Raw genomic sequence first — 25,412 nt, 5'->3', positions numbered from 1 at the left:
TCCAGGTCCCTCTGGATGGCCCCGTCCCCCAGGTGTGTCCCTGCACCCTCAGCTCGGGGTCACCTGCAAAGCTGCTGAGGGTGCCCCTGATCCATCCTCTGGCTCATTAATGCACGTCTTAAATAACACTGGTCCCAGCACAGACCCTCAGGGCACCACTGCCCACTGGTGTCCACTGGGACCCTGAGCCATTGACCACGACCCTCTGGATGGGACCATCCAACCACTTCCTTGTCCATCTGACAGTCCATCCATTGAATCCTTCTCTCCCCAGTGTAGAGAGAAGGATGTTGTGGGGGACCATGTCCAAGGCTTCACAGCAATCCAGATAAATGACTTTATAATCCATATAAATGTTCTCTGTAGCCCCTCCCTTGTCCACTGATGGAGTCACTCCACCACAGAAGACCACCGGGTTGGTCAGGCAGGACCTGCCCCTGGTGAAGCCGTGCTGGCTGTCCTGAATCCCTGTCCTCCCTGTGTCTCAGCAGAGCTTCCAGGAGGGTCGGTTCCATGACCTTCCCAGGCACAGAGGCTGACGGGGCGGTAGCTCCCAGGTTCCTCCTTTCCACCCGTTTTAAAGACGGGAACAACGTTTCCCTTTTCCCAGTCACCTGGGACTTCACCTGCCACGGCTTTTCCAATAACCTGGAGCGTGGCTTGGCAGCTCCGTCCGCCAGTTCCCTCAGGACTCTGGCACGCATCTCACACAGGATGGGGTGGCGCGGGATGTCCCCACGGTCCGGCCCGACATGGCGCACTATGTCGCGATACGGCGCGACGTGTCACCCTGCCTGCCGCTCCGGGCGACGGGGCGTGTCCCGGGGCGTGTCCCTGCTCCGTGCGTGTCCCGGGGCGTGTTCCTGGGCGTGTCCCCGTTCCCTGCCTGTCCCCCATCGGGGCGTGTCCGCGGTCCCTGCGTGTCCCGGGGCGTGTCCCGGGGCGTGTCCGCGGTCCGTGCGTGTCCCGGGGCGGGGCGGTGGCGGCGTTGCCGGTGCCGGGAGCGCAGCGATGGCGGCGGCGGAGCTGGAGCGGCTGCGGATGGCGGGGGCCGGGATGGCCATCGCCGTCCTCACCAGCGGCGGCGACGCGCAAGGTGCGCCCGGCGGGGCGGGGGGCTCGGCCCGGGGGGGGAGGCCGCCGGGCCTCCCCGCGTGTTCGTGCCCGTGTCCGTGCCCGTGTCCCTGTCCGTGACCGCCCGGGGCCAGAGTCCGCGGGACCGCGGCCCGCGCTGCGCCCCGGGGCGCGGGGATGGGACACCCCCGTCCCGTGTGCCCCCACGGGGGAGGGTCGGTGCGTCCCGCCCGCGGCGCTTCCCCGTCCCCATCACCCCTGGGACAAGGCACGGGGCCGCGGGGGAAGCCTCACGGAGGGGAGGGTGTCTTTTACCCGATAAGCAACTCGGTCCCGGCCAGTTGCTCATCCACAGCTGCCACCTGTGCGTGGAGTTTGCCCGGTCTCAGCCCACGTGGGTCCCATTCACTCTAGGGGACACCTCAGGGTCACCTACAGGATCTGATCTCCTGTGGGGCTCAGGGTCCCACGAGGTTCACCCTAGTCGAGGGGACCCCTCAGGGTCACCTGCAGGATCCCACCCCCCACGGGGCACAGGATCCCACGGAACGTCCCGGATCACATTTCGCTTTTCCAGGGATGAACGCTGCCGTCCGCGCCGTCACCCGCATGGGGATATACGTGGGAGCCAAGGTGTTCCTCATCTATGAGGTTGGGATACCCCCCTGCTCCCTGTCACGTGTGGGGAGCACCCACCCCCCTGTGCCAGGGTACCCCTCACCTCCACCCTGCTCTTTTCCGCAGGGCTACGAGGGGCTGGTGGAGGGGGGCGACAACATCAAGCAAGCCAACTGGCTCAGCGTCTCCAACATCATCCAGCTGGTGAGGGTCACCGGTGGGGCCGTGGGACCCCCCGATCCCAGCTCCCCAAGTCCGGCTGACGAGCCGTGTGCCCCCGTTGTGCCCCCAGGGCGGGACGGTGATCGGCAGCGCCCGCTGCAAGGCCTTCACGACGCGCGCGGGGCGGCTCCGCGCCGCCCGCAACCTGGTGGAGCACGGCATCACCAACCTGTGCGTCATCGGCGGCGACGGCAGCCTCACCGGCGCTGACATCTTCCGCTCCGAGTGGGCTGGGCTACTGGACGAGCTGGTCCGAGACGGTGGGTGAACCCCCTCCCAAAGCCCCCGGGTGGGCGCAGAAGGCGTCGGAGCGGGGTTGGGATCCGGAGGTTCACCCCGTCGCTGTGACCCCAAGGAGGGCTGGGCTCCCACACTGCTCCACTGGTGACGGAGGGGATGTGAGCGCCCCAGAATAACCGGTGTGGTGGCTGTGACCCCCCCCAGGGCAGATCAGCGAGGAGGTGGCGCGGCAGAACTGCCGCCTGAACATCGTGGGGCTGGTGGGCTCCATCGACAACGACTTCTGCGGCACCGACATGACCATCGGCACCGACTCGGCCCTGCACCGCATCATGGAGGTCATCGACGCCATCACCACCACGGCGCAGAGGTGAGCGGGGCGGGCGCTGGGGGGGTGCTGGGCTGCCCCCCGGCATCACACCCACTCCTTGTCCTCCCACCCGTGTCCTTGCAGCCACCAGCGGACGTTCGTGCTGGAGGTGATGGGTCGCCACTGCGGGTAAGGCCCCGAGGGAAGCCTGTCGGTGGGATGGGATGTGGGATGTCGTGTCTCAGGGCTGCCACCACCGTGTCCCCCCAGGTACCTGGCGCTGGTGTCCGGCCTGGCCTCGGGCGCCGACTGGCTCTTCATCCCTGAATCCCCTCCAGAGGACGGCTGGGAGGACCTCATGTGCGAGAGGCTGGGGGAGGTGAGGGGGGTCTCCTACAGTCCTGTCTCCTGTTTCCCCACGGAGATTCCCCTCAGGAGCCCGGGCTGAGCCTCAGGCCAGTGCCCGGCCCCCGCGAAGCTTCGGGAGCCGCCGCCATTGTCCTGTGACCCGGGGCACTCAGCCGAGCGCAAATCCAGCCCTCGCGTGCCAGGGGCAGCGCTGGCGGGGGCTCGGCTGCCCGTGACCTGAGCCACCCCCGGGGCAGCGGCCGCCAGCGGGGAGGGGAGGGTGCTGGGACACGGCCACTGGGAGTTTCAGTTCTCTCCCCTCGTGCCAGACACGCAGCCGAGGGTCGCGGCTCAACATCATCATCATCGCCGAGGGCGCCATCGACCGCAGCGGGAAACCCATCTCCTCCAACTACGTGAAGGACGTGAGTGCCCTGTCTGCCACCTGCTCCAGTGCCCACAGGGACCGGTGGGTCCCCGGCGGGTCCTCGGCGTGACACCCCCTCTCCCCTGCAGCTGGTGGTGCAGCGCTTGGGCTTCGACACACGCGTCACCGTCCTCGGCCACGTGCAGCGCGGAGGGACCCCCTCGGCCTTCGACCGCGTGCTGGTAGGTCCCGGGGGAGGACAGGGAGAGGGGGAGCCCCGCTCCTGCCACCCCTCTGCCGGTGGAAAAGGACTTGCCAGCTGGGATGAAGCTTGATGGGCTCAGCCCTGCTGTGCCAGGCAGAGCCATGTGCCCGTTCCCTGTCGTTTCCTGCGGAATTCATGGGGTTTTGAGTAAAACCGTCACCTCTCCGGCTGTGAATCGGCAGCTGCGTGGTTTCCAAGCCTGTGGGAGCATCCCCAGCATCCCACCCAGCTGGTCTGGTGGCCCCAGTGTCACGGGTGCCCCTGTCCCTTTGCAGAGCAGCAAGATGGGAATGGAGGCGGTGATGGCGCTGCTGGAGGCCACGCCGGACACACCGGCGTGTGTGGTGAGCCTCTCCGGGAACCAGTCAGTGCGGCTGCCACTCATGGAGTGTGTCCAGGTGGTGAGTACCGGGGCATCGGCGGGGGGGTCCCACTCCCCACCCCACAGGTGTGGGTGTCACAGTGCTGTGTCTCTGCCTGCCTTGCCCCCAAGACGAAGGATGTGCAGAAGGCCATGGATGAGAAGAGGTTTGAGGAGGCCATCCAGCTCCGTGGGGGGTGAGCAGCAGGGATTGGGGATCAAGGCAGACATCCCTATGGGATGGGGGCTTCTCCTTGTTGGGAAACCGCTGGCTCCCACAGCCAGAAGGGCGTTCCCCCCACCCCACCCCAGGGTCCAAACATGCCTTGGGGACACCTCACCGTGTCCTTGCAGGAGCTTCGAGAACAACTGGAACATCTACAAGCTGCTGGCGCACCAGAAGCCGGCGCAGGAGAAGGTGAGGGGAGATGAGGAGCATCAGGGAACACCACCCCCAACCTTGGGGACACGCATGGATGTGCTGTGCCCCTCCCTGTCCCCGCAGAGCCCCTTCAGCTTGGCCATCCTGAACGTGGGAGCCCCCGCTGCCGGCATGAACGCGGCCGTGCGCTCAGCCGTGCGCATCAGCATCTGCCAGGGACACACCATCTACGTGGTGAGCGACGGCTTCGAGGGCCTGGCCACGGGGCAGGTAAGGGGTGTCCCAGGGGGTGGGTTTGGGCTTGGACGGGGGTGACGGGTTGCCCTTCCCACCCCTAATCCCGCCCGCAGATCCGCGAGGTGGGCTGGCACGACGTGGCAGGATGGCTGGGACGCGGCGGGTCCATGCTGGGCACCAAGCGGTGAGTGCAGCCCTGGGAGACGGGGGGTGTAGGGGAGGTGACACCCCTGTCCTCACCACCACGGTCTCTCCTCCCCCCCCCACCACAGGACACTGCCCAAGACCTGCATGGAAAAGATCGTGGAGAACGTGCGGAAGTTCAACATCCAGGGGCTGCTGGTCATCGGCGGGTTCGAGGTGCGGGGGGACCCTCAGCCCTGGCTCCTGGGGGCCGGGGTGGGCTGTGGGCATCCCAAAGGAATGCTTTTGGGAGGTGGGGCTGGCTGCAGGGCCGGCATCTCCCTGTCCCTGCTCGCAGGCGTACGAGGGGGTGCTGCAGCTGGTGGAGGCGCGCGGGCAGTACGAGGAGCTCTGCATCGTCATGTGCGTCATCCCCGCCACCATCAGCAACAACGTGCCCGGCACCGACTTCAGCCTGGGCTCCGACACGGCCGTCAACGCGGCCATGGAGGTGAGGGCCGGGCCGGGGGGCAGCTCACCTCCCAGCCCTGGGAGGCAGAGGTGGGTTTTCCCAGTGTGACCCCCCCCCTCCTCCTGGTGCAGAGCTGTGACCGCATCAAGCAGTCGGCCTCGGGCACCAAGCGCCGCGTGTTCATCGTGGAGACCATGGGCGGCTACTGCGGGTACCTGTCGACCGTCACCGGCATCGCCGTGGGTGCCGACGCCGCCTACGTCTACGAAGACCCCTTCACCATCCACGACCTGAAGGTGAGCGGCTTTCTGGCTGAAAGAAGAAGGAAAATCGGGGAAGGGAGGGCTGCAGGGCAGGGCAGGAGCTGGAGGAGCATGGCCAAGGGTTGATGGTGGTGGTGCCTTGGTCCGGCAGAGGGGACCAGAGGGACCTGGGACAGCATCCTGGTGTTCATCTTACAGGCCAATGTGGAGCACCTGACTGACAAAATGAAGACAGATATCCAGAGAGGGCTGGTGCTGCGGTGAGTTGGGGACCTCTGGGGACAGTCACTGCAAAGCCCAGCCCCGTGACGGGGAGCGAGGCCGGAGCTGAGCCCTTCCCGTGGCCAGAGAGGGCCCCTGGGCACTGTGAGGTTTGACACGATGGGCACGCTCGGCCGTGGGGACAGTCCTGCATGGGATGCCTCCACAGCTGTCCTCACCCTGGCCCCAGGGTCCCCCTGGGCACACAGGCCAGGGCTCTGGGCCTCAGGGAGAACAAAGCAGCCAAGAAAGGTGTTGTGGGGAGCACAGGGAATGGCAGAGTAAGGAGCAGCCCCCCAACCCGTTCCCTGTGACCCCCAGCAATGAAAAGTGCCACGAGCACTACACCACCGAGTTCCTCTACAATCTCTACTCCTCCGAGGGCAAAGGCATCTTCGACTGCAGGATTAACGTCCTGGGCCACCTCCAGCAGGTACAGGGGACAGGGCAACACGGGCCACCGCTGTCCCCGTGGGCTGGACAGGCGTGACAGCCCCATTTCTCTGTCCCCAGGGGGGAGCCCCGACCCCCTTTGACCGCAACTATGGGACCAAGCTGGGAGTGAAGGCGGTGCTGTGGATGTCGGAGAAGCTGCAGCAAGTCTACAGCAAGGGTGAGCCAAGGGCTGGGGGTCCCGTGGTGGGTGTGGGGGAGGCTGGTGGCTGCTGCTCCGGGCTCAGCTCCCGGCAAGGTGGCCAAGGTCGGCCGTGTCCCCTCCCAGGGCGTGTGTTTGCCAACTCGGGGGACTCTGCCTGCGTGATCGGGCTCCGGAAGAAGGTGGTGGCCTTCAGCCCTGTGACAGAGCTCAAGAAAGTCACGGATTTTGAGTAAGTGCCCATGCCCCGGCGGTTCACCAGCTCCCAGGGGGACATTCCTGGGCTGTCCCCTCTAGAGCTGTGTCCCCCTGTGCAGGCATAGGCTGCCCCAGGAGCAGTGGTGGCTGAACCTGCGGCTGATGCTGAAGATGCTCGCCAACTACCAGATCAGCCTCACCGAGTACATCTCGGGGCAGATGGAGCACGTCACCCGCCGCACCCTCAGCATCGAGAAGGGCTTCTAGTGCCACCAGCCCAAACCACAGCCCCCACCGTGTCCTCTGCCCCCCCCCAGTGCTGCTCGGGGAGCGCCGCATCCCCCTGTTCTCAGTAGCCCTGTAGCTTTGCCACCGACCCCTCAAAGCAGGCAGAGCCTGGTGCCAGCTCCCAGAACGGCACAATCCTGCCCCAAATCACTGGTGCGGTGTCTGGTCCCTGTGCAAGTGCAGAAGGGAGGTGTTGCTTGAGCCCAGCTGCACAGCCCAGACCCTTGATCTTCCCTTAATAGTTTATTATTATTTAATCATGGGGTATTTTAAGTCCTTGTCCAGCGGCCTGACCGCCTGAGCCAACCACTGCTGCTGCTTTGTATTCGTCTGCCCCGCGTGCGGGAGGGGGGTGAGGAGGGTGTGGTGCCATCCCGGAGGGGCTGGAGCTGCTCCCCGGGGCTTGGGGCTGCCTCTGAGCCCCAGGAAAGCTCCATCCCCGTGGGGTGTCAGGAGGGCTGAGCGCGGGGTCCCAGCGAGCCCCTCTCCCCCTTGCATGACGCTTGGCTGCGACGTCACCGCGCGGCCCCGGGTGCCGTGTCCGTCATCTCACCGCTGCTCTGTGACCCCGGATCCTGCACTGCTCGTGGTGCTGCTCCTCCTCCTCTAGAGATAAAACCTGCTGGAGCCAAACCTGCCTGCCTGGAGTGGTCATTGAGCGCCAAGGGGGAGGGAGGGATGGCAGGGCTGGGGGTGGGATGGGGGGGACAGTCTCTGCCAGGAAAGCCAGATGGTTTTCCCAAGCTGGATTAATGCCGGGCCAGGAGGTTTCCTGGCTTTGCACATCCTCAAAGCCTGGGAGAGTGGGACTGCGGGCGGCTTGTTGCTGTCCGGGCCACGGTAGGGGCAAGGTCAGCATCCTCTGCGGGCAGGCTTTGCAATTCCAGAGGAAAATCACTCCGTTCCCACCTTCAAAGGACGTGCCCAAGTGATTTATGGAGGCGTTGAGTGCGTTTGCTGAGGCACTTTCTCAGGGCTCCTGCCAAACGTGCCGGTCTGGCCACGCTGCTGCGTGTTCAGCCATTCCAGACAGCTCCATGGAGCCCCTTTCCCAGGATACTTTCCTCCTGGGGCTTCCAGCTGACGGCTGCAGCCTCCAGGACAGCGCCAGCACCAGGATGCATCACAGGCTTTTGAGTCAAACATGCCGTTGTTTTGTCCTCCCCACGGAGCTGTCCCTAAGTGAAAGTTCCCCCTGATTTGCCCCCTGGCCTTCTGTGGTGGAGTGACTCCATCAGTGGACAAGGGAGGGGCTACAGAGGACATTTATATGGATTATAAAGTCATTTATCTGGATTGCTGGGAAGCCTTGGACATGGTCCCCCACAACATCCTTCGCTCTACACTGGGGAGAGAAGGATTCAATGGATGGACTGTCAGACGGACAAGGAAGTGGTTGGATGGTCCCATCCAGAGGGTCGTGGTCAATGGCTCAGGGTCCCAGTGGACACCAGTGGGCAGTGGTGCCCTGAGGGTCTGTGCTGGGACCAGTGATATTTAAGATGTGCATTAATGAGCCAGAGGATGGATCAGGGGCACCCTCAGCAGCTTTGCAGGTGACCCTGAGCTGAGGGTGCAGGGACACACCTGGGGGACGGGGCCATCCAGAGGGACCTGGACAGGCTCCAGAAGTGGCCCTTGGGAATCTCCTGAGGTTTAACAAGGCCAAGGGCTGGTGCTGCACCTGGGTGGGGGCAGCCCCGGGATCACTCCAGGCTGGGGATGAACAGATGGACCAGCCCTGGGAGAAGGGCCTGGGGGGCTGGTGGGGGAGAGGCTGGACATGAACCAGCCCAGAACCCCCCTGTGCCCTGGGCTGATCCCCCAGCGTGGGCAGCAGGGCAGGGGGGGATTGTGCCCCTCTGCCCCTCAGGGGAGACCCCCCTGCAGAGCTGCTCCAGCCCTGGGGAACAGCACAGGGAGGACATGGAGCTGCTGGAGAGAGTCCAGAGGAGGCCCCAAGGTGGTCAGAGGGCTGGAGCAGCTCTGCTGGGAGGAAAGGCTGGAGAGCTGGGATTGTTCAGCCTGGAGAGGAGAAGCTCTGGGGTGACCTGATTGTGGCCTTGCAGTGGCTGAAGGGGCTACAAGGAGGATGGAGAGAAACTATTGACAAGGGCCTGGAGTGAGAGGAGAAGGGGTAATGGCTTCCCACTGCCAGAGGGCAGGGTTAGATGGGATATCAGGAAAAAATCCTTGGCTGTGGGGGTGGTGAGGCCCTGGCACAGGTTGCCCAGAGAAGCTGTGGCTGCCCCAGCCCTGGAAGTGCCCAAGGCCAGGTTGGACAGGGCTTGGAGCAACCTGGGCTAGTGGAAGGTGTCCCTGCCCATGGCAGGAGGTGGAATGAGATGAGATTTAAGGTCCCTTCCCAACCAAACCATTCCATGAGTGTATGATCCCATAATTTCAGTGCTTTCCCCTAACTGGCTCTGGAGGAAGAAGATAACAATTGTCTCTCCCCTGCCAGAGCTGGAGCTGTGGAGGAATATCAGGTATTGCTGATGGAGGTGGCATTGCTGCTATTCCTGGACGAGTATCTGCTCTGGGAACCCCAGGCAGGGACCTGGACGCTCCTGGAGCTCCGTTTCCTGGGCGGGAAAAGGGCTCTTCCACCATCCCATGGGCCAATCCCGTTGGAGGAGCCCCAACCTACTCCCAAGCAGGACCCCCCATGAGCCACAGACCCCACACTGCCTCACCATCGGCCTCCCAGAGGCCCTGAGGGTGGTTTGAAGGGAAATGGTGCTGGATCCACACAGCCACTGGCATTTTCCACAACTGGGAATCATCTGCATTCACCGCTCAATATTCCCTGCTGAGGCAGGGCAGGGTGAGAGCAGGTCACACGGAAAATCTGTCACAGCACAGCCCTGCAGCAGCCAGGTTCGGGGTGGCAATGGGGACAGGGGTGTCAGACCAGCTCCATGTTGGGGGACGGAGTCACTGCAGCCCTGACACCTCATTTCCACCCAAAAAAACCCTGGAGGGCCAAATTCCAGGGGGGAGATGGGCAGGCAGAGGCTAAGCAGGAGGGGACGTGACTGTGCTCCCAGGCTTCCCGGCACATCCAGCCCACCCTGAATTGAGGGCAGAGCAGAAATCCAGGAGCCTCCTGCAGCGGAGGGCAGGCTGCCAGGGCCAGAGGGAAGGGCAGGAGCCCCCCCCGGGGTTTGCAGGGACACTGCGAGGAGCCGTGGGGAGCAGCCAGGGCAGCGGGAGCCCTGCACCAGCCAAGAATGACGAGCACGGCACGTAGGCAGAGCTGTGCTCCTGCCCTGGGATTCACAGCCCAACTTCCCAGGAATTCTGTCAGAGCGTCCTCAAGGCCATGGCGATCGCTCCACCAGCCGCACGGCCAACGAGCCCTGATGACAAACCACGATGATGCCTTTGATCACTCTCATCCCAGAAGAGCTGGAGGGTCCAGCAGCTCCCCCGCTCCCCGACATGGACAGGCCAGGAGCCTGGGAGAGGACTTGCCCTCAGAACATCATGCACAGGGGATGATGGACAAGTCTCCCGGGCCCTGGCTGTCGAGGGAAGTCTGGGACATCATAGATCACACAACTGTAGCTGGATTTAACGCAGAAGGAAACAACTGAGGTCACTGGAGGAGTTAAAGGCATCAGAAAACACCCCCCAAGTGACGAGGGTCAAACTGTGTCCCTTCCCACCAAGGTCAGGCAAACAGGCTTTGTTGAACATTCCCTGATGAGTGTTCCTTCCAGGCAGCAAGGCTTGGACACTGGACAGGGACAGTGGGGACAGGGGACAGGGACAGTGCAGTGCCAGGGCCCAGCTCGTGTCCCATCTCAGGGCCATTGTCCCGCCCGGGGTGGCTCTGCACTGAGCTCTCCTCACCCTCTCCTTTGCTTCCTGCCCTTGCTGCGGCTGCAGGAAGGTTCCCCAAACCCTGTGCCCTTGGGAAGCATTGCTGGGAGCAGGATCACTATTTCAGAGGCCCAGTGGAGCGGGAATGTGAGGGATCCCAGCCCTCCTCCTGCTTGGCAGGGCTCACAATGTGCCCCGTGAACCAGAGGTAATGGAGCAGTGCCCCCAGCCACGACATACACGGCCTCGAGGGATAATTGGGTTTATTTGGTATGTCACAACAGTTTAGCTTGTATTTAACAGCTCTATAAAACCTTAGTAAATGCATTTTTATCAGTTAGAGAGCAATGCCCGCCCCTGATGTCTGGGCAAAGCAGGCAGCACCGCCCAGGGCCCTTTCACTTGGATGTTTCCTTAAGCTGCTCTAATGCCTGCAGGAAATGTGGGGGTGAGAGGACAGCTGAGCATCCAGGATTTGGGAGTCATTTGTGTTGCACTGAGGCTGCTCCAAGGTTTTCTTTGGTCTGCCTGACCCCCGCAGCAGTGCTAAAGGAAGCACTGGCCGTGACCAGAGGAAGCCAGTCAGGGCTTGGAAAAGAAATTAAGAATTTGACATTGACCTTCACAACCTGCACCAGACGGTTCTTGGTGATCATCTCAGGAAATGTCTCCTTGACAGACTTCACAAAACCAAATCTTTGTGGCAGAAACTGCCTCCAGAGGCTTCAACACACCCCAGGCTGGCCGAGGGTCAGTCTGAGCGGGAGCTGCCCACGAGCGGTGACTTTTCCAGTTGCCACCCCCTTGGATCACACAGCACCTCTGGCTGCAGCCCTGCTCCTTCCTGCTTTGCTGATTTGCCTGCAGTTCCCATCCAACAGCCCCAAAGACACGGGATACAAACATGAACAGAGCCTGCTCCCCAGGCAGGAAAGCTCCGGAGAAGGAGCCAGCAGCAGCTTCCCGGCCCAGCCCCTCCCCACGGGAAGCACAGCGGGAGCACCGAGGCTTTGGCTGCAGCCAGGGTTGTGTGGGCAGGATGGCACCGCGGGGCTGGGGCTCCGGGGAGGGTTGGAATGGCCATGGGCACCCTCACTCCTCCTGCAGCTCCTTCTTCTGCAAGGCCTGGAGTCTCCTCACCACCGTCTGCTGGATGATCTCCAGCCCCTCGGCATCCAGCTCCTTCATGAGGAGCAGGATGGCGTTCAGGACGTTGTTCTGTGGGGATAAGGCAGACACTGCTTCGTACAAGCCAGCCAGGAAATGGACACTGGATTTTCCCTGCTCTTTCTAGGAACTCCCTCACCACCACCACCACTGGCAGCAGTTGGGAGCAGCCACCTGCAGCCACAGGAGGGAACAACCAAGCCCCGGGGGCAGACACAGGCAGAGGCTGTGGCAGTGAGGAGCCTGGAATGCAGGACCAACCCATCCACCCAGTCCTGCTGAGCTGCCCACACACCTCTGGCTCCCGGCCACGCTCCAGCCTGGCTTCCATAGGGAAAGGCACTTTCAGGAGCGGCCGCCCTCCCTCTCCAGCCCTCCCTCTCCAGCGTGTGTAGGATGGGGAAGGACAGGAGCCCTCTGCTCTGAGGAGTGAGGAGAGCTGGTGGAATCCCTGGAAGGGACCCTCAGAGGTCCCCAGCCCAGCCCTGCCCCCACTGCAGGAATGCTGCCAACACCAGGCTGTGGCTCTGTCAAACCACGGCTTGAAAAACTCCAGGGAGAGATTTCACAGCCTAAATAATCGTCCTTCTAGGGAGAATCTTTTCCCTCACATCCAACCTGAACCTCTCCAGCTGCAACCTGAGGTCATTTCCCCCTTCTTTAATGGTCAGAGCCTGTGGTGCTGCTCTAGGCAACCAATACGAGAGAGAAGCAGAGTGTGGTTTAGATCGATGCGATGGCACTGAGCCCAGCAGACAGCAATTCCCAGTGGAACCACCAAGATCCATGGGATTCATCCAAGGCTACACCACAGAGCAGGCTGAGGAACCACCTAAACTTCGAGTTCATCAGTCCCTTCCCAAGGTTTGACCCCCCTTCTTGCTAAAGAAACTCTTCCTAATATCCAGTCTGAACCTCCCTGGCACAGCTTTGGACCATTCCCACGTGTCCTATTTCTGGATTCCAGAGAGAAGACCTCACCACCTCCCTCTCCACACTCCCTCCTCAGGAAGCTGTAGAGAGGGATGAGGTGGCCCCTCAGCCTCCTTCCCTCCAAACCAGACAAACACAGAACCCTCAGGTGCTCCTGGACACTCCTTCCAGCCCTGGCACCAGCTGTTCCCCTCTGGACACATCCAAGGGCCTTCATGTCCTCCACAGGAAAAGCAATTTGGTCTTTAAAAGACACTCACTCTCTTCTTGCGGTTGCAGTCTGTCTCTCGAGGGGAAAAGGAGGAATATTTATCCCTGGGAACAGGCTTCATATCAAGCTCCTCTTGAATTTTGCTGGAAAAAAAAGGGCAAATGTTACTATGACCAGGTGGGAGAATCTTCCTCTGGCAGGCCAATCCATCATGGGCAAACATGCAAGGAGTATCCAGCTGGAGGACTCTGGGCACGGATGGAGCTCCCAGATCAGAGAGGATCCATCCCTGTCTCCACATGCAGCTGACACACTCGAGGCACCCAGCACAGCAGAGCCTGTCTGGCAGACACAGGACCAGCCCCACCGGTGCCATTCCACAGCACAGCTCCCCACGGCACCTGGAACAACGGGAACCCCCCCGGCCGCGGGCCCGGCCTTCAGAACAGCAGGGTCCTTTCATGCCACACAGGAGTTCAGCCCAGAAATCCCAGCAGCTCCCAGGTGAGCCCTCACTTTGTCTCCTCCAGGCTGGAGCCCAGCAGTTCGCTCCCGGGCTCCGTGGTGGATCCGGCGGCGCTGGATTCCGTGCACTCGGCCCAGCCGTTCTCCACGTTCCTCCGGGCTGGGGGGGCCGTGATCTCCACACCATCCACCAGGGCCTGGGACAGCTCCTCCTCTGTCACTGCTGCAAAAGCCCAAACGAAAGCCTGTTGCTATGAGCTCCAGCAGCCCAGGGAGGTGTAACCCAAGGGGTTTGCTCCAGGAATTCTCTGGCATTTTGCTGTCACCCTCCTCCTGCAGTGAAACCCATGCTGGAGGACGCTGGGAGCCATCCCCAGCCTCTCAGAGGAGGGTAACAGGGAGGGATGCAAACATGCTTTCCTATTTCTTGTCTCTGGAGAAGGCTGCAAAAGCCACAAAATCGCTGCTACCAGAGAGAAAAAAAAAACAGAGAAGCTTTTCTACAACAGCAGATCCAGTTGCAGAACCTTTGTCTGGCCACAGCAAAGGAGACAGCCCTAAAAAACCACTAATTAGTGGTACTGCCTGAGCTATAATGAGGTGCTCTTGGTTCTGCTGGTGTGGGGAAGGGATGGGGAGGGAGAGAAGGAGAAAGGAAAAGGAAAAAGAGAGAAAAGGGAAAGGGGAAAGGGGAAAGGGGAAAGGGGAAAGGGGAAAAGGGGGAAGGGGAAAGGGGAAAGGGAGAGGAAAGAAAGGAGAAAGGGGAAGAAGGGGAAAGGGAAAGGGAAAGGGAAAGGGAAAGGGAAAGGGAAAGGGAAAGGGAAAGGGAAAGGGGAAAGAGGAAAGAGGAAAGGGGAGAGGGAGAGGAAGGAGAGGGGGAAGGGGAAGAAGGGAAAAGGGAAACAGAAAGGGAAAGGGAAAAGGGGAAGGGGGAAAGGGAGAGGAAGGAGAGGGGGAAAGGAAAAGAAGGGAAAAGGGAAAGGAAAGGGGAAGGGCATAGGAATGGAGAAGGGAGAGGGGAAATGGAAGGAGGAGAGGGAGCGGGGAAAGGAGAAGGGGGAAAACAGCTTAGAAACACTGGATCTCCCAGATGGAACACTCAACCTCTGCCACATCCTCACTCAAGGAGAAATCAAAGGATGCCTCAAAGAGAGGAACCAACACACCACCACCTCCAGTTCCCCTGGCTCAGGGCTGGTGGTGCCCTGCCCACACCCACCTTGGTTGTCCAGCCTCTGCAGGCCGGGCAGGTTGCGCAGCACCGTCATGCGGTAGCGGTGGGGGTCCTGCCCGCAGCAGGGGTTCTCTGCCAGCCACAGCACCCGCAGCCGGGGCAGCCCTTTGAGGTGGAACAGCTCATTGAGGCTCGTGATGTTGTTCTTCCTCAGGTAGAGCTCGCTCAGGTTCCGGCACTGCGTCAGCGGCTCGAGGTCTGAGATGCCGTTCACGCTGCGGAGACACGGTCAGAGCCCATCCCTCCCTTCCTGCACCTTCCCAGACCCTTTTCCTGCTACAGCCTCACCCTGGCACAGCAGGGTGAGGGATATTCAGCCAGTGGCTTGTGGCATTTTATCTCTGTGAACAGAGGGCAGAATTAAAACAGCCGGCGCTCCTCTGCTGAGGATGGCAAAGAGCCTCTGCTTCCCCCAGACCTGCCCCCTTTCCTGTGGCACGTCCTCAGACCCACCAAAGGAGAAGCCATATAAGATTCCCAAGCTCCACTTCGCAGAGCATTGGCTCCATGGGATTCCCAGGATGGGTGAAAAGTTGGGTGTATTATGGAAAGGAAAAGCTCTGAGAGATCCATGAAGCATTTCAGCAAGCACCCTGCAAAGAGGCCACATACAGAGGCCACGATGATCCCCATCCAAACTATGGAATGGGACTTCAACAATGGAGTTCTAACACTTGTTGAAACAGGGGTTATTTTCTTGAGGAGCAAAGGGGAAGGTGCAGAGGAGCTAGTGAGTAATAATAATTTCTACATCCCTGCTGCATGAGAAATGGGGCACGAAGAGCCAGGCAGCTCAGACACACAACCACAGTGAGGTGGGAAGAAAATAAGCTCCAGGAAAAAGGTGATTTCCCTGCCCTCTTCAAAGCTGGCAGCCTGGCATTCACCTGAACGTGATCACCTCGATGTTGGGCAAATCCCGGCATATTGAGATCTGGGCAGGGAGAGATAGAAACAGCACGTTGGCACAGGTGGGAAAAAATATCAATAAACCCAACTGAAATCACAATAAATCCAACTGAAAACACAAAAAGCACGATCAGGAATTTAGGTTTGCTTCAGTCTAACCCGAGTTTAACACCACCAGAGAGATTTGCTGCCACAGTGAGTGCAGAGTCAGCAGCTCCTCCGGCCTCTCTCCCCAGGAGTGGAAGCACAGACTCCAACCAGCATCACGTTGTTCTTCTGCTCCAGCAACTCTGCAGACTCCACAGGCAGCAAAGGCCCCTCTCACCTCTGCCAGGCCTCTCCTACCAAAAGAACCTCATCCAAAGTCCCAAACAGACGAGGTAGAACTCAGGGTCCTGCTGTCCGGGGCTCACGCAAGGCCTCAGAGAGAAATTTTCCAATTTGGAAACATCAGCAGTCCCTTTTGGTTTGTTATTTTTTTTTATGGTGTGAGCTGCTGATCAACCCTGAAAAGGCCTGCAGCTCACTGGCACGGGGCCAGCCCAACCCCAGGCCTGAACGCTGCCAACCCCACCCCCTGCATCCCGTCCCCGCTCCGGCTGCTGGCCCAGGCTCCGCAGGCTGGGGCTCCTCGCTGGCTCCTCTGGGACTTACATCTGTCAGGTGGCTGCCCCTGTGGGAGGAGAGGGGGGTCAGGGGGACATGGCAGCGTGAGCCACCCCCTGCTCCCCCCACACCCCGTGCACAGCCTGAGCCCCCGCCCGGCGCCCCCAGACTGCTGCAGCAGAGTCTGTCACGGGCCTGGTTGTGCCTCCCCAGCCCCATCCCTGCCTGTCCCTCCAGCCACATTCCTGCCTGACCCCTAGGACCACCCCTGTGCCCTGTCCCCATTCCTGCCTCTCCCCCTTTCCATCCCTCCCTGTCCCCACTCCTCATGCCTGCTGTTCCCGCTTACCAATCCCTGCCTGCCCCCCCTCACCCATCCCTGCCTGTCCCCACTCACCATCCCTCATCACCCTCACCCATCCCTGCCTCTCTCACATCTCTCCCTATCCCCCTTCTCCATCTCTTCCTGTCCCCACTCCCCATCTCTCCCTGTTCCCTAGTGCCATCCCTGCCCCTCTTCCCCATCCCTGCCTGTCTGCCCTCACCCACCTCTGTCCCCCCTCCTCATCCCTGTCTGTCCCACTTCCCCATCCCTCCCTGACCCCCCTCCATCCCTGTTCCCCTTCCCCATCACTGCTGTCCTCCCTCACCCACCCCTGTCTGCTCCCCCTCCTCATCCCTCCCTGACCTTCTACACCATCCCTGCCTGTCCCTCCTCCATTCTTTCCCCCTCCGCCCAGTCCTGTCTGTCCCCCTTCCCTAGCCTTGCCTGACCCTTTCTATCCCTGTCCCCCCATCCCTGTCCCCCTTGATCACTGTCCCCTCAGCCTCACCCAGGCCTGTCCTCCTTCCCCATCCCTGCCTGTCCCCTCCAGTCCCTGTCTCCCCTCCCCATCCCTGCCTGTTCCCTCTCCATCCTTGTCCTCCTTCCCCATCCGTGCTTGTGCCCTCCCCATCCCTGTCTGTCCCCTCACCCATCCCTGCCTGTCCCTCCCCTTCCCTGCCAATGCCTGCCCATCCCTTCCCATCCCATCCATGCCCATCTCTCCCCATTCTAGCCCACCCAGGCCTGTTCTCCTTCCCCATCCCTGCCTGTCTCCCCTCCATCCTTGTTCCCTCTCCCCATCTCTGTCTGTACCCTCTCTATCCTTGTCCCCTCTACCCACCCCTGCCTGTCCCCTCAATCCCTGTCCCTCCTCTATCCTTGTCCTCCTTCTCCATCCCTGCCTGTCCCCCAAATCCCTGTTTCCCCTCCCCATCTCTGCCTGTCTCCCCTCCATCCTTGTCCTCCTTCCCGATCCCTGCCCGTCCCATCCAATCCCTGTCCCTTCCCCATCCCTGTCCCTTCCCATCCCCGTGCTCTCCCCATCCCTGTCCCTTCCCCATCCCCGTGCTCTCCCCATCCCTGTCCCTTCCCCATCCCTGTCCCTTCCCCATCCCTGTCCCTTCCCCATCCCAGTCCCTTCCCCATCCCTGTGCTCTCCCCATCCCTGTCCCTTTCCCATCCCTGTGCTCTCCCCATCCCTGTCCCTTCCCCATCCCTGCCCGTGCCCTCCCCACCCCTCTCTCCCCGTCCCGTCCCTGTCCCCCGGCGCACCAGCAGTTGAGGCGGCGGACGCCGTCGAGCGCGGCGGCCTTGGCCTGCCGGAGCACGGCCGCCCGGCTCAGCCTCATGCCGGGCCGGGCCAGGCCGGCTTCCAGGGGCGGCACCGGCGCCCTCAGGCTCCGCCCGGCCGGGGCGGGCTCCGGAGCGCCGGGGATGGAGCCGCCGCCTCCTCCCGGGATGGAGCCGCCGCCTCCTCCCGGCCCGGCCCGGCCCCCACGGGCCCCGCTCGGGCCTGGCCTGGCCCGGCCCGGCCGCGCAACAGGCGCAGTTTTGAGTCATTTATTCATATTTACGTGTAAAGCTGATTAGTCGTTTAATTATGTCTTGTTCAGAGCGTGGTTTGAACGCACACAGCTGCGTCTTTGTGGGTGTATATTTGTATTATAGAGCCATGGTGGAGCGGTTTGGGTTGGAAGGGACCTTAAAGATCACCTCATTCCAACCTCATTCCAACACCTTCCACTAGCCCAGGTTGCTCCAAGCCCCGTCTGACCTGGCCTTGGACACTTCCAGGGATGGGGCAGCCACAGCTTCTCTGGGCAACCTGTGCCAGGGCCTCCCCACCCTCACAGGGAAGGATTTTTTCCTAATATCCCATCTGAACCTACTCTTTTCAATGCAAACCCATTCCCCCTTGGAATAACACATGAATGTGTAAATTTATATCTGACTTTACACATACATCCTTATATCTCCCTATGTATCTATATATGTATGAAGTGTATCCCTACATCTATATATGGGTAAAGTGTATCCCTATATCTATATATGAATGAAGTGTGCATAAATAAAATATATCCACATTTTCTATAATAAGTATTTCTCACCGGGTTCTCCTCACTCAACTCCTAAACATTCCAAAGGGTGATAGTTCAGCCCTTGAAAAATATGTTTTGTACAAGTAAGAGTTAATTACTCTCTCAGGAATGACTAACGGAGGGCAACAGTTTCTTACTGCTCTTATCCTGGGGGGCAATAAGAAAACTAAGGCTCACCTTTGAACCAAAGTCAGGAGTCAAGCAGCTCGGGACTCGTTCTTACAGACCCAAAGTCCTTCAGGAATCCAATCCTGGACTGCTGGATTTCTACACCACCTTATGACACAGTTTGTATCTTTAGGGGTGTAACAGCAGCTTCAGTGATTGAATGGAGAGCTGGAATAAAAAGGTCTGGAGAAGTGGTGTGGTTAGCAAAGACAGACCAAAAAAAAGGCATTAATGCAGTGTTTCCCAATGTTTTTCTGTGTGTTTGCACCTTATCCAGCAACAGGAACAACTGTGGGATGGGGGCTGGTGAGTGGTTGGTTGATTATGTTGGTGTTTGGGTGCACCAGTGCCAATGGAAGGGATCAGGAGTGTGGATGTGGCACTTGGGGACATGGTTTACATAATCACAGAATCCCAGAACCACTGAGGTTGGAAAAGCTGTCCAAGATCATCAAGTCCAGCCTGTGCCCAGTCCCCATCTTGTCCCCCAGCCCAGAGCACTCAGTGCCACGGCCAGGCCTTCCTTGGACACCTCCAGGGATGGGGACTCCACCACCTCCCTGGGCAGCCCCTGCCAATGCTTAACAGCTTTTTCAGTGAAGAAATTTTCCCCAGTATCCAACCTGAGCCTCCCCTGGTACAGCCTGAGGCCGTTCCCTCTCCTCCTGTCTCCCTTGTTCCCTGGGAGCAGAGCCCAACCTCCCCCAGCTCCCCCCTCCTGTCAGGGAGTTGCAGAGCCAGAAGGTCCCCCCTGAGCCTCCTTTTCTCCAGGCTGAGCCCCCCCAGCTCCCTCAGCCCCTCCTGCTGCTCCAGCCCCTTCCCAGCTCTGTTCCCTTCCCTGCACATGCTCCAGCCCCTCCATGTCCTTCCTGAACTGAGGGGCCCAGAATTGGACACAGCCCTGGAGGGGTCTCAGCCATGCCCAGGGCAGAGGGACAATCACTGCCCTGGTCCTGCTGCCACAGTATTCCTGGTATGAGCCAGTGGGGAACACGGCAGTGCTGGGTTGACAGTTGGACTGAAGGATCTTGGAGAGCTTTTCCAGCCTTAGCGATTCCATAATTCTATGAAACATGCTGGAAGTGAACCCTTGTTTGTGGTCCTGTATGGAGAGAGGAGATGGGTTGGCACTGAGCTCCCTTCCCTGCTGATTGCCACATGCCTGGAAAAAGAGAAGGGCTGAGCAATGTGTTTATTGGGATCAATGAGCATGCACTTTTCAGGGAAAATGTGGATAAGTGGGTTAGGCAGATCATCCCACTGCATTTCCCTCCTCTCTCAGCACTGGGCTGCTGTCACACCCATGGACAGCCGGGACCCTGGGCTGGGGGCCAGAGCTCAGGGGGTGCATGAGATTTTAGAGCTGGATATGCACACTTGGAGGCAGATGGAGCAATTTTTGGGAATTCCTGACTTTTCTGCACACAGCTGTCCACATCCCAGCTGGCATGAGGTGCCTCTGAGACTCAGGATCTGGGTGCCTGCCCGTGTCTCAGTGAGGGCAGCTGCAGGATCCGAGGGACGCCAATGTCCATGGCATTGCAATACTTCTCCAAATCCCAGGCTGTTTTCAGTTCCAGTGGAATATGGAAACACCTGAGCATGTTTTCAACCACTCAGCTGTGCAATCCCAACCCCAGCTGTGCTTTGCTGCCCTGTTGGCAGTGAAGCCTGTCGCTGAGATAGGTTAAGGAAATTAAGGAATCTTTTCTAGATGCCATGGAGAGATTTTTGTGCTCATCCTGCTGGCAAAAGCACAGGTCAGTCAGTTTAACTGTACACTGTCTGCTCTGACACTCTGCTGGGACTGACCCATGCACAAACGTTTGTTTCATTCAGGTTATTTAAATAAAATCAATTTTATTCCCAAGTTTCATACTGCAAGTAGCACCAATAAGCATCTCAGGCAAACCTCCTCCCTGGTCTTTTAAAAGGAGAGAGGTTAAATAATGTGTATCAATTTGAGAAGGACGTGGAGAGACGAACAGGAGAAGCCCTGAGGTCTGGGACAAAGTGGCCTCGTCAGGATCACCTACAATCCATGGCACATCCATGTCCCGCTCACAGCCCTGGATCTTTCCATATTCCTGGATCTTTCAGTCTATCCAATCTTTCAGTGTTCCAGAGCAGGGATGGATGAAGTCCCACCTCACCCCTAATTCCTGGTGGTGGGTTGTAGTCACTTCTTTGGTCTGTGGGAGCAAGAGAGCGAAAAGCTCTTTGCACACTTGGGATCATATCTGGAGTACCTTTAGTCAGGTCTGCTCTACGTGGCAGCCACACATTCCCTTTCCAGCTCTGTATCAGTGTTTTGTATAATGACCCCATTATCACTTGTTTAATTGCTTTGTGGAGGCCCAGGAAAGCAATTTATTGCACATGACCCTTGAATGTATTTTCTCCTTTCAGAAAAGCTCTCATTTCTGACCAGAGCGGTTGCTGTGACCCGTGATTGCTCCATGCAGTTTCACAGCCCACTTGTGATTCCCACAAGAGCTTCAGAAGGAAATGTTGGAACCGCTGAGCTTCTTGGCTACTGAACCAAACATTCCCTGGATGTGGCATGGGATTGCTGTTGGGGTGTGAGTCACACAAAGGGAATTTGAAGTGATAGTGGTGACCTGCCCTTGCTGCCGGGGGCAGCCACAGCTCCACAGCTCTCCCTGTTTGTCACCATCACTGATGAGGTGTCTGCCGTCATGGAATCATGGAATCATAGAATCATGGAATGTCCTGAGCTGGAGGTGACCCACAAGGATCATCCAGTCAAAATCCTGGCCCTGTACAGCCCCAACAATCCCACCTTGTGCCTGAGAGCATTGTCCAAACCCTCCTGGAGCTCTGGCAGCCTTGGGGCTGTGCCCACTGCCCTGGGGAGCCTGGTCAGTGCCCAACCACCCTCTGAGGAAAGAACCTTTTCCTGAGATCCAACCTGACCCTGCCCTGACACAGCTCCAGCTGTTCCCTCAGGTCCTGCATGAAGTGGTTTCTTCTTCTGTTAGCTGGAACTCGCTGACACTTCCATAGAGATGCCAGTGCCTGTATGGATACCTCCTTTTTGAGTCCTGGAAGCTCGGGGGCCAACCAGAGCCACTTCTCCTGGTGCTACCCCACTCTGCTTACAGCACCTTTATGCCTCCCAGAAGCTGATCCCTACCTAGCACCATCCTGGTTAGGAAAAGCTGTTAACTGGGATAGAAGGAGCAGCATGGCTTTGGGGGAGGCATTGACAGTTTTATCCTCCTGGTATCCCAGCGAGGTGGTCGGCCCTCCTGGAGATGGGATCTACTTCCCCCTCTCCAGGGCAGCCACTGGGACATCTTCAGGAAAGCCCCACGTGTTTGAGAATGTCTCATCTCTGAGCAACAAGTTGTTCCTGTAACTGCTCCCGTGCAGCGTCATGGCAAGTTTGACCGCGCTGTGGTTCTGAGGATGCTCTGCTCATGGCAGCTCTCCAGCAGATATTCCACCCACAGGATATTCCCTCTGTGCAGCCCTCGCTGCTCCGGGTCCAGCAGCACCGTTTGGATGTTGGCAGGAAATGCTGAGGTTGGAAAGAGCCAACAAAAGACTTGTGTCATCACGGAGATGTGATGGATGGAGGCAGGTACGGCACCGGAGACCACCAGGCTCCGTCAGCTTTCACTTTGGGAAGAATCCCCTCTTCAGCCCCTCTGAGGAGACAGCCAAGAGTGTCTGCAAGACACTTCCAGAGGCAGGTGGGCACTCCTGGGCCAAGTTAATAGAGGAGCTTGTGCAGAACTTTTGGAAAAAAGCCTTTGGAGAGGATTTCCAGGAAAGCTTCCGCTCCTTACGTGTTCCCACATGAGCAGAGCAGCACTAGCCCTGCTTCACCACGGAGCAGCTGTGTGGACACCACGGCCACACCTGAACCACCCGGGGACACGGCACAGCTCCATTCTGACTAGGACAAGGGATTTCATGACAGGCAAGACCTGGCTCAGCCAACAATGAATTCCCAGGACAAACACCCACAGCAAAAGGAAATCACAGCCAACTGCACAGAGCAAGTAATGAGGGGCTGGAGCATGTCCAGGGAAGGGAACGGAGCTGGGAAGGGGCTGGAGCAGCAGGAGGGGCTGAGGGAGCTGGGGGGGCTCAGCCTGGAGAAAAGGAGGCTCAGGGGGGACCTTCTGGCTCTGCAACTCCCTGACAGGAGGGGGAGTTGGGGGGCGGTCGGGCTCTGCCCCCAGGGAACAACTTGGTGGACTTGTTTATGGTTGATGACCTTTCCAACCTAAACGATTCTGTTCTGCTCATTTCCATCTGCTCTTTCGGCAGGAAGGAGAGCCAGGGATAAAGGTCCCAGCTGGATCGTTTCTCCAGTCGCCCTCCAGCGAGGAGCTGCACAAGTGCTGGTGTGGCAGAACTTTGGGAAGCACAGAGCCGGGAAGGGCTTGGCGGGATGGCAGAGGGAGCTCACACGGAAAAGGTGCCACACACGCTGCCACGGAAAAGCTCTTTGAGAGACTGTCTGTCCCTGCTGGCAGCAGAGCTGCCAAACGTTCCCTAATGATTCCCGAGCTGGCTCGCTCCCAACTGTGGTGTCTGTGCGCTCTGGGAGCGTGTCCCGGTGTCGTGCGGGGGCAGGAGAGGAGCAGGGAAGGCGGGAGCTGCCAGGCTGGTCTGCAGCTCCGGACATGTCGGGATCAGAGTGCGCCGCTGGTAAAAAAAGCCAAACACCTTTCCATAACTTTCAGAAGTGTGGATTTTTTCACAGCCTGCAATTCAGTACAGGAAAGCTAAATTAGCACCCCCCAAGCGAGCCTTTTATGTGGTAAACATATGAAATACAACAGGGGATGCTCACTCCATCGATCCTGGAAAGAAACTGTGGGGATGGGTTTATGAAACAGTATCAAATGCACTTGGAATCAGGAATTTAAGGAATTTCCACCTTTCTTTTTACATTTTTTCCCCCTTTGATTGATTATCTGCTGGAAAAAACCTGGAAAATTAACATTGAAAGTTCCATCTCAGTAGGACCTATGGATGGACTTTAGTGCTTTGCCCAGCTGAGGCACAGCTGGAAAGTTGATTTGGAGTTGATTTGGAAGCGGTAAGAGCAGCCCAGAGACCTCAGCAGAGTAGGCATGAGCCACTCTGCTCCACTCAGGATCAATTTTGGGGATTACACATGACTGGAGAGAGGGAAATTGCTGTTCTGGGGGCTGTTACAGCAGCTCCTTGCCATGAATGGGTTTCCTACTCAGGACTTTTTACTTACTCTTCGTTCCTAATCTTTAATCTTCACTTAAATATTCTTAATCTCCACTTAATCTTTGTTCTTCCATGACACTGAGTTACTAAAGGGGGATGTGAGAAAGGAGCAGGATTAAGAGGTGAAACAGCTGGGCTGCAAGGGACATTTTCATTGCAAAGTGTCGTTGTCCTTGACAGATCCAAGTGGAGAGGACAGTGCTGGCTCAGCTCCCTCTGCCTCCCCATACCTCCCTGTGCTCTTCTCCAGATCCTTTTTAAACTCACTACAGTGTTTTGGCTCCCTTTGCTCTGCTTCACTAAATCTGTGGGGGTTTTTCCCAAGGAATAAGGCAAGAAGGAGCTTCCTGGCCCACCTTGACTCCAATGTTCTGCCCTTTTTCCATGTTTTTTGGTCTCTTTGTAAGTGGGGGACATATCATCCTGATCCCTCCAGGCTCCTTCCTGTGCATCACACATTCTGTATGAAGAAACATCATATTTTACTTTGATTTGCAAATCAGCAGGATCCCAATTCCCATGTAAATGTATTCATGGAATGTGTGTTACTGGCAAAAGGAACTGTAATAACTGTCTCTACAGGGCACTGTGAGCCCTGGGAATTGCTCCTTATGTTGGCATTTCAGCTGTAACCAGGGATGGCAAAGCACTCAAGTCCATAAGGTCCATCGAGTCCAACCATCCCCCAGCACTGCCAAGGCCACCACTATCCCATGTCCCCAAGTGCCACATCCACATGGCTTTTAAATCCCTCCAGGGATGGGGACTCCATCGCTGCCCTGGGCAGCTGTGCCAGGGCTGGACAGCCCTTTCCAGGAAGGTATTTTCCCTGATATCCAATCTAAACCTCCCCTGGCACAGCCTGAGGCCATTCCCTCTCCTCCTGTCCCTCCTTCCCTGGGAGCAGAGCCCGACCCCCCCATCTCTCCCCTCCTGTCAGGGGGTTACAGAGCCAGAAGGTCCCCCCTGAGCCTCCTTTTCTCCAGGCTGAGCCCCCTCAGCTCCCTCAGCCCCTCCTGCTACTCCAGCCCCTTCCCAGCTCCGTTCCCTTCCCTGCACATGCTCCAGCCCCTCCATGTCCTTCCTGAACTGAGGGGCCCAGAACTGGACACAGCCCTCACTGGAGGGGCCTCAGAGGTGCCAGCACAGGGGGACAATCCCTGCCCTTGTCCTGTGCCCACTCTGGGTGTGACACAGCCCAGGTGCCCTTGGCCTTCTGCCCACCTGGGCACACCTGGGCTCGTGTCCAGCCGCCGTCACCAGCACTCCCAGGGCCTTTCCCAGCTTTCCAGCCCCTCCACCCCAGCTTGGAGCTTTCCAGGGAGTTGTTGTGACCCAAGGGCAGGACCTGGCACTTGGCCCTGTTGACCCTCACACCGTTGCCCTCAGCCCATGGATCCAGCCTGTCCTGATCCCCCTGCAGAGCCTTCCTGCCCTCAGCTCATCCACATCCCACCCAGCTTGGTGTCATCTGTGAACTGACTGAGGGAGAGACTGTGACTGTAACTGCACAAGGGGGTTTTATAAACTCTGATGGGAATATGGCCGTGGAGAACATGGTCAGGAGGCGCCCAAATCCACGTTCACGTAGGAATACAAGCT

At 58.9% G+C, this 25,412-nt stretch overlaps 2 protein-coding genes across 2 annotated transcripts; one reads left to right on the top strand and one right to left on the bottom strand.

The window, feature by feature from the left end:
• Positions 1-986: 986 nt before the first annotated feature.
• Positions 987-7,257, top strand: PFKL (phosphofructokinase, liver type). The gene is made up of 22 exons (XM_017839705.1): positions 987-1,096; positions 1,652-1,725; positions 1,819-1,896; positions 1,985-2,174; positions 2,359-2,524; positions 2,609-2,653; positions 2,735-2,843; positions 3,142-3,237; positions 3,329-3,421; positions 3,720-3,845; positions 3,938-4,002; positions 4,160-4,223; positions 4,311-4,457; positions 4,538-4,608; positions 4,697-4,784; positions 4,906-5,058; positions 5,151-5,315; positions 5,481-5,542; positions 5,865-5,976; positions 6,057-6,156; positions 6,265-6,370; positions 6,456-7,257. The coding sequence occupies exons 1-22, from the start codon at positions 1,012-1,014 to the stop codon at positions 6,601-6,603; spliced, it is 2,343 nt and encodes a 780-aa protein (XP_017695194.1). The 5' UTR covers positions 987-1,011; the 3' UTR covers positions 6,604-7,257.
• Positions 7,258-10,697: 3,440 nt separating this feature from the next.
• Positions 10,698-17,666, bottom strand: CUNH21orf2 (chromosome unknown C21orf2 homolog). The gene is made up of 7 exons (XM_017839702.1): positions 17,575-17,666; positions 16,026-16,044; positions 15,350-15,396; positions 14,448-14,677; positions 13,280-13,451; positions 12,813-12,906; positions 10,698-11,670 (listed from the first exon to the last, which is right to left on the bottom strand). The coding sequence occupies exons 1-7, from the start codon at positions 17,649-17,651 to the stop codon at positions 11,545-11,547; spliced, it is 765 nt and encodes a 254-aa protein (XP_017695191.1). The 5' UTR covers positions 17,652-17,666; the 3' UTR covers positions 10,698-11,544.
• Between the last annotated feature and the right edge of the window lie 7,746 nt (positions 17,667-25,412).

This window comes from Lepidothrix coronata, unplaced genomic scaffold (genome assembly GCF_001604755.1).
Source record: "Lepidothrix coronata isolate B3197 unplaced genomic scaffold, Lepidothrix_coronata-1.0 Scaffold461, whole genome shotgun sequence".
Taxonomy (NCBI): Eukaryota; Metazoa; Chordata; class Aves; order Passeriformes; family Pipridae; genus Lepidothrix; species Lepidothrix coronata.
Note: the sequence above shows the minus strand (reverse complement) of the source record. Positions and strands in the feature narration are given on the sequence as shown.

What these genes read in the sequence shown, in the direction of transcription:
- PFKL (XM_017839705.1), top strand. Translation starts at nt 1,012, where the DNA reads ATGGCGGCGGCGGAGCTGGAGCGGCTGCGGATGGCGGGGGCCGGGATG. An exon ending in CAGCGGCGGCGACGCGCAAG is followed by an intron (nt 1,097 to 1,651) that starts GTGCGCCCGGCG and finishes TCGCTTTTCCAG; the next exon opens with GGATGAACGCTGCCGTCCGC. An exon ending in GGACGAGCTGGTCCGAGACG is followed by an intron (nt 2,175 to 2,358) that starts GTGGGTGAACCC and finishes GACCCCCCCCAG; the next exon opens with GGCAGATCAGCGAGGAGGTG.
- CUNH21orf2 (XM_017839702.1), bottom strand. Translation starts at nt 17,651, where the DNA reads ATGAGGCTGAGCCGGGCGGCCGTGCTCCGGCAGGCCAAGGCCGCCGCG. An exon ending in TCCAGCCTGGAGGAGACAAA is followed by an intron (nt 12,907 to 13,279) that starts GTGAGGGCTCAC and finishes TTTTTTTTCCAG; the next exon opens with CAAAATTCAAGAGGAGCTTG. An exon ending in ACTGCAACCGCAAGAAGAGA is followed by an intron (nt 11,671 to 12,812) that starts GTGAGTGTCTTT and finishes TTATCCCCACAG; the next exon opens with AACAACGTCCTGAACGCCAT.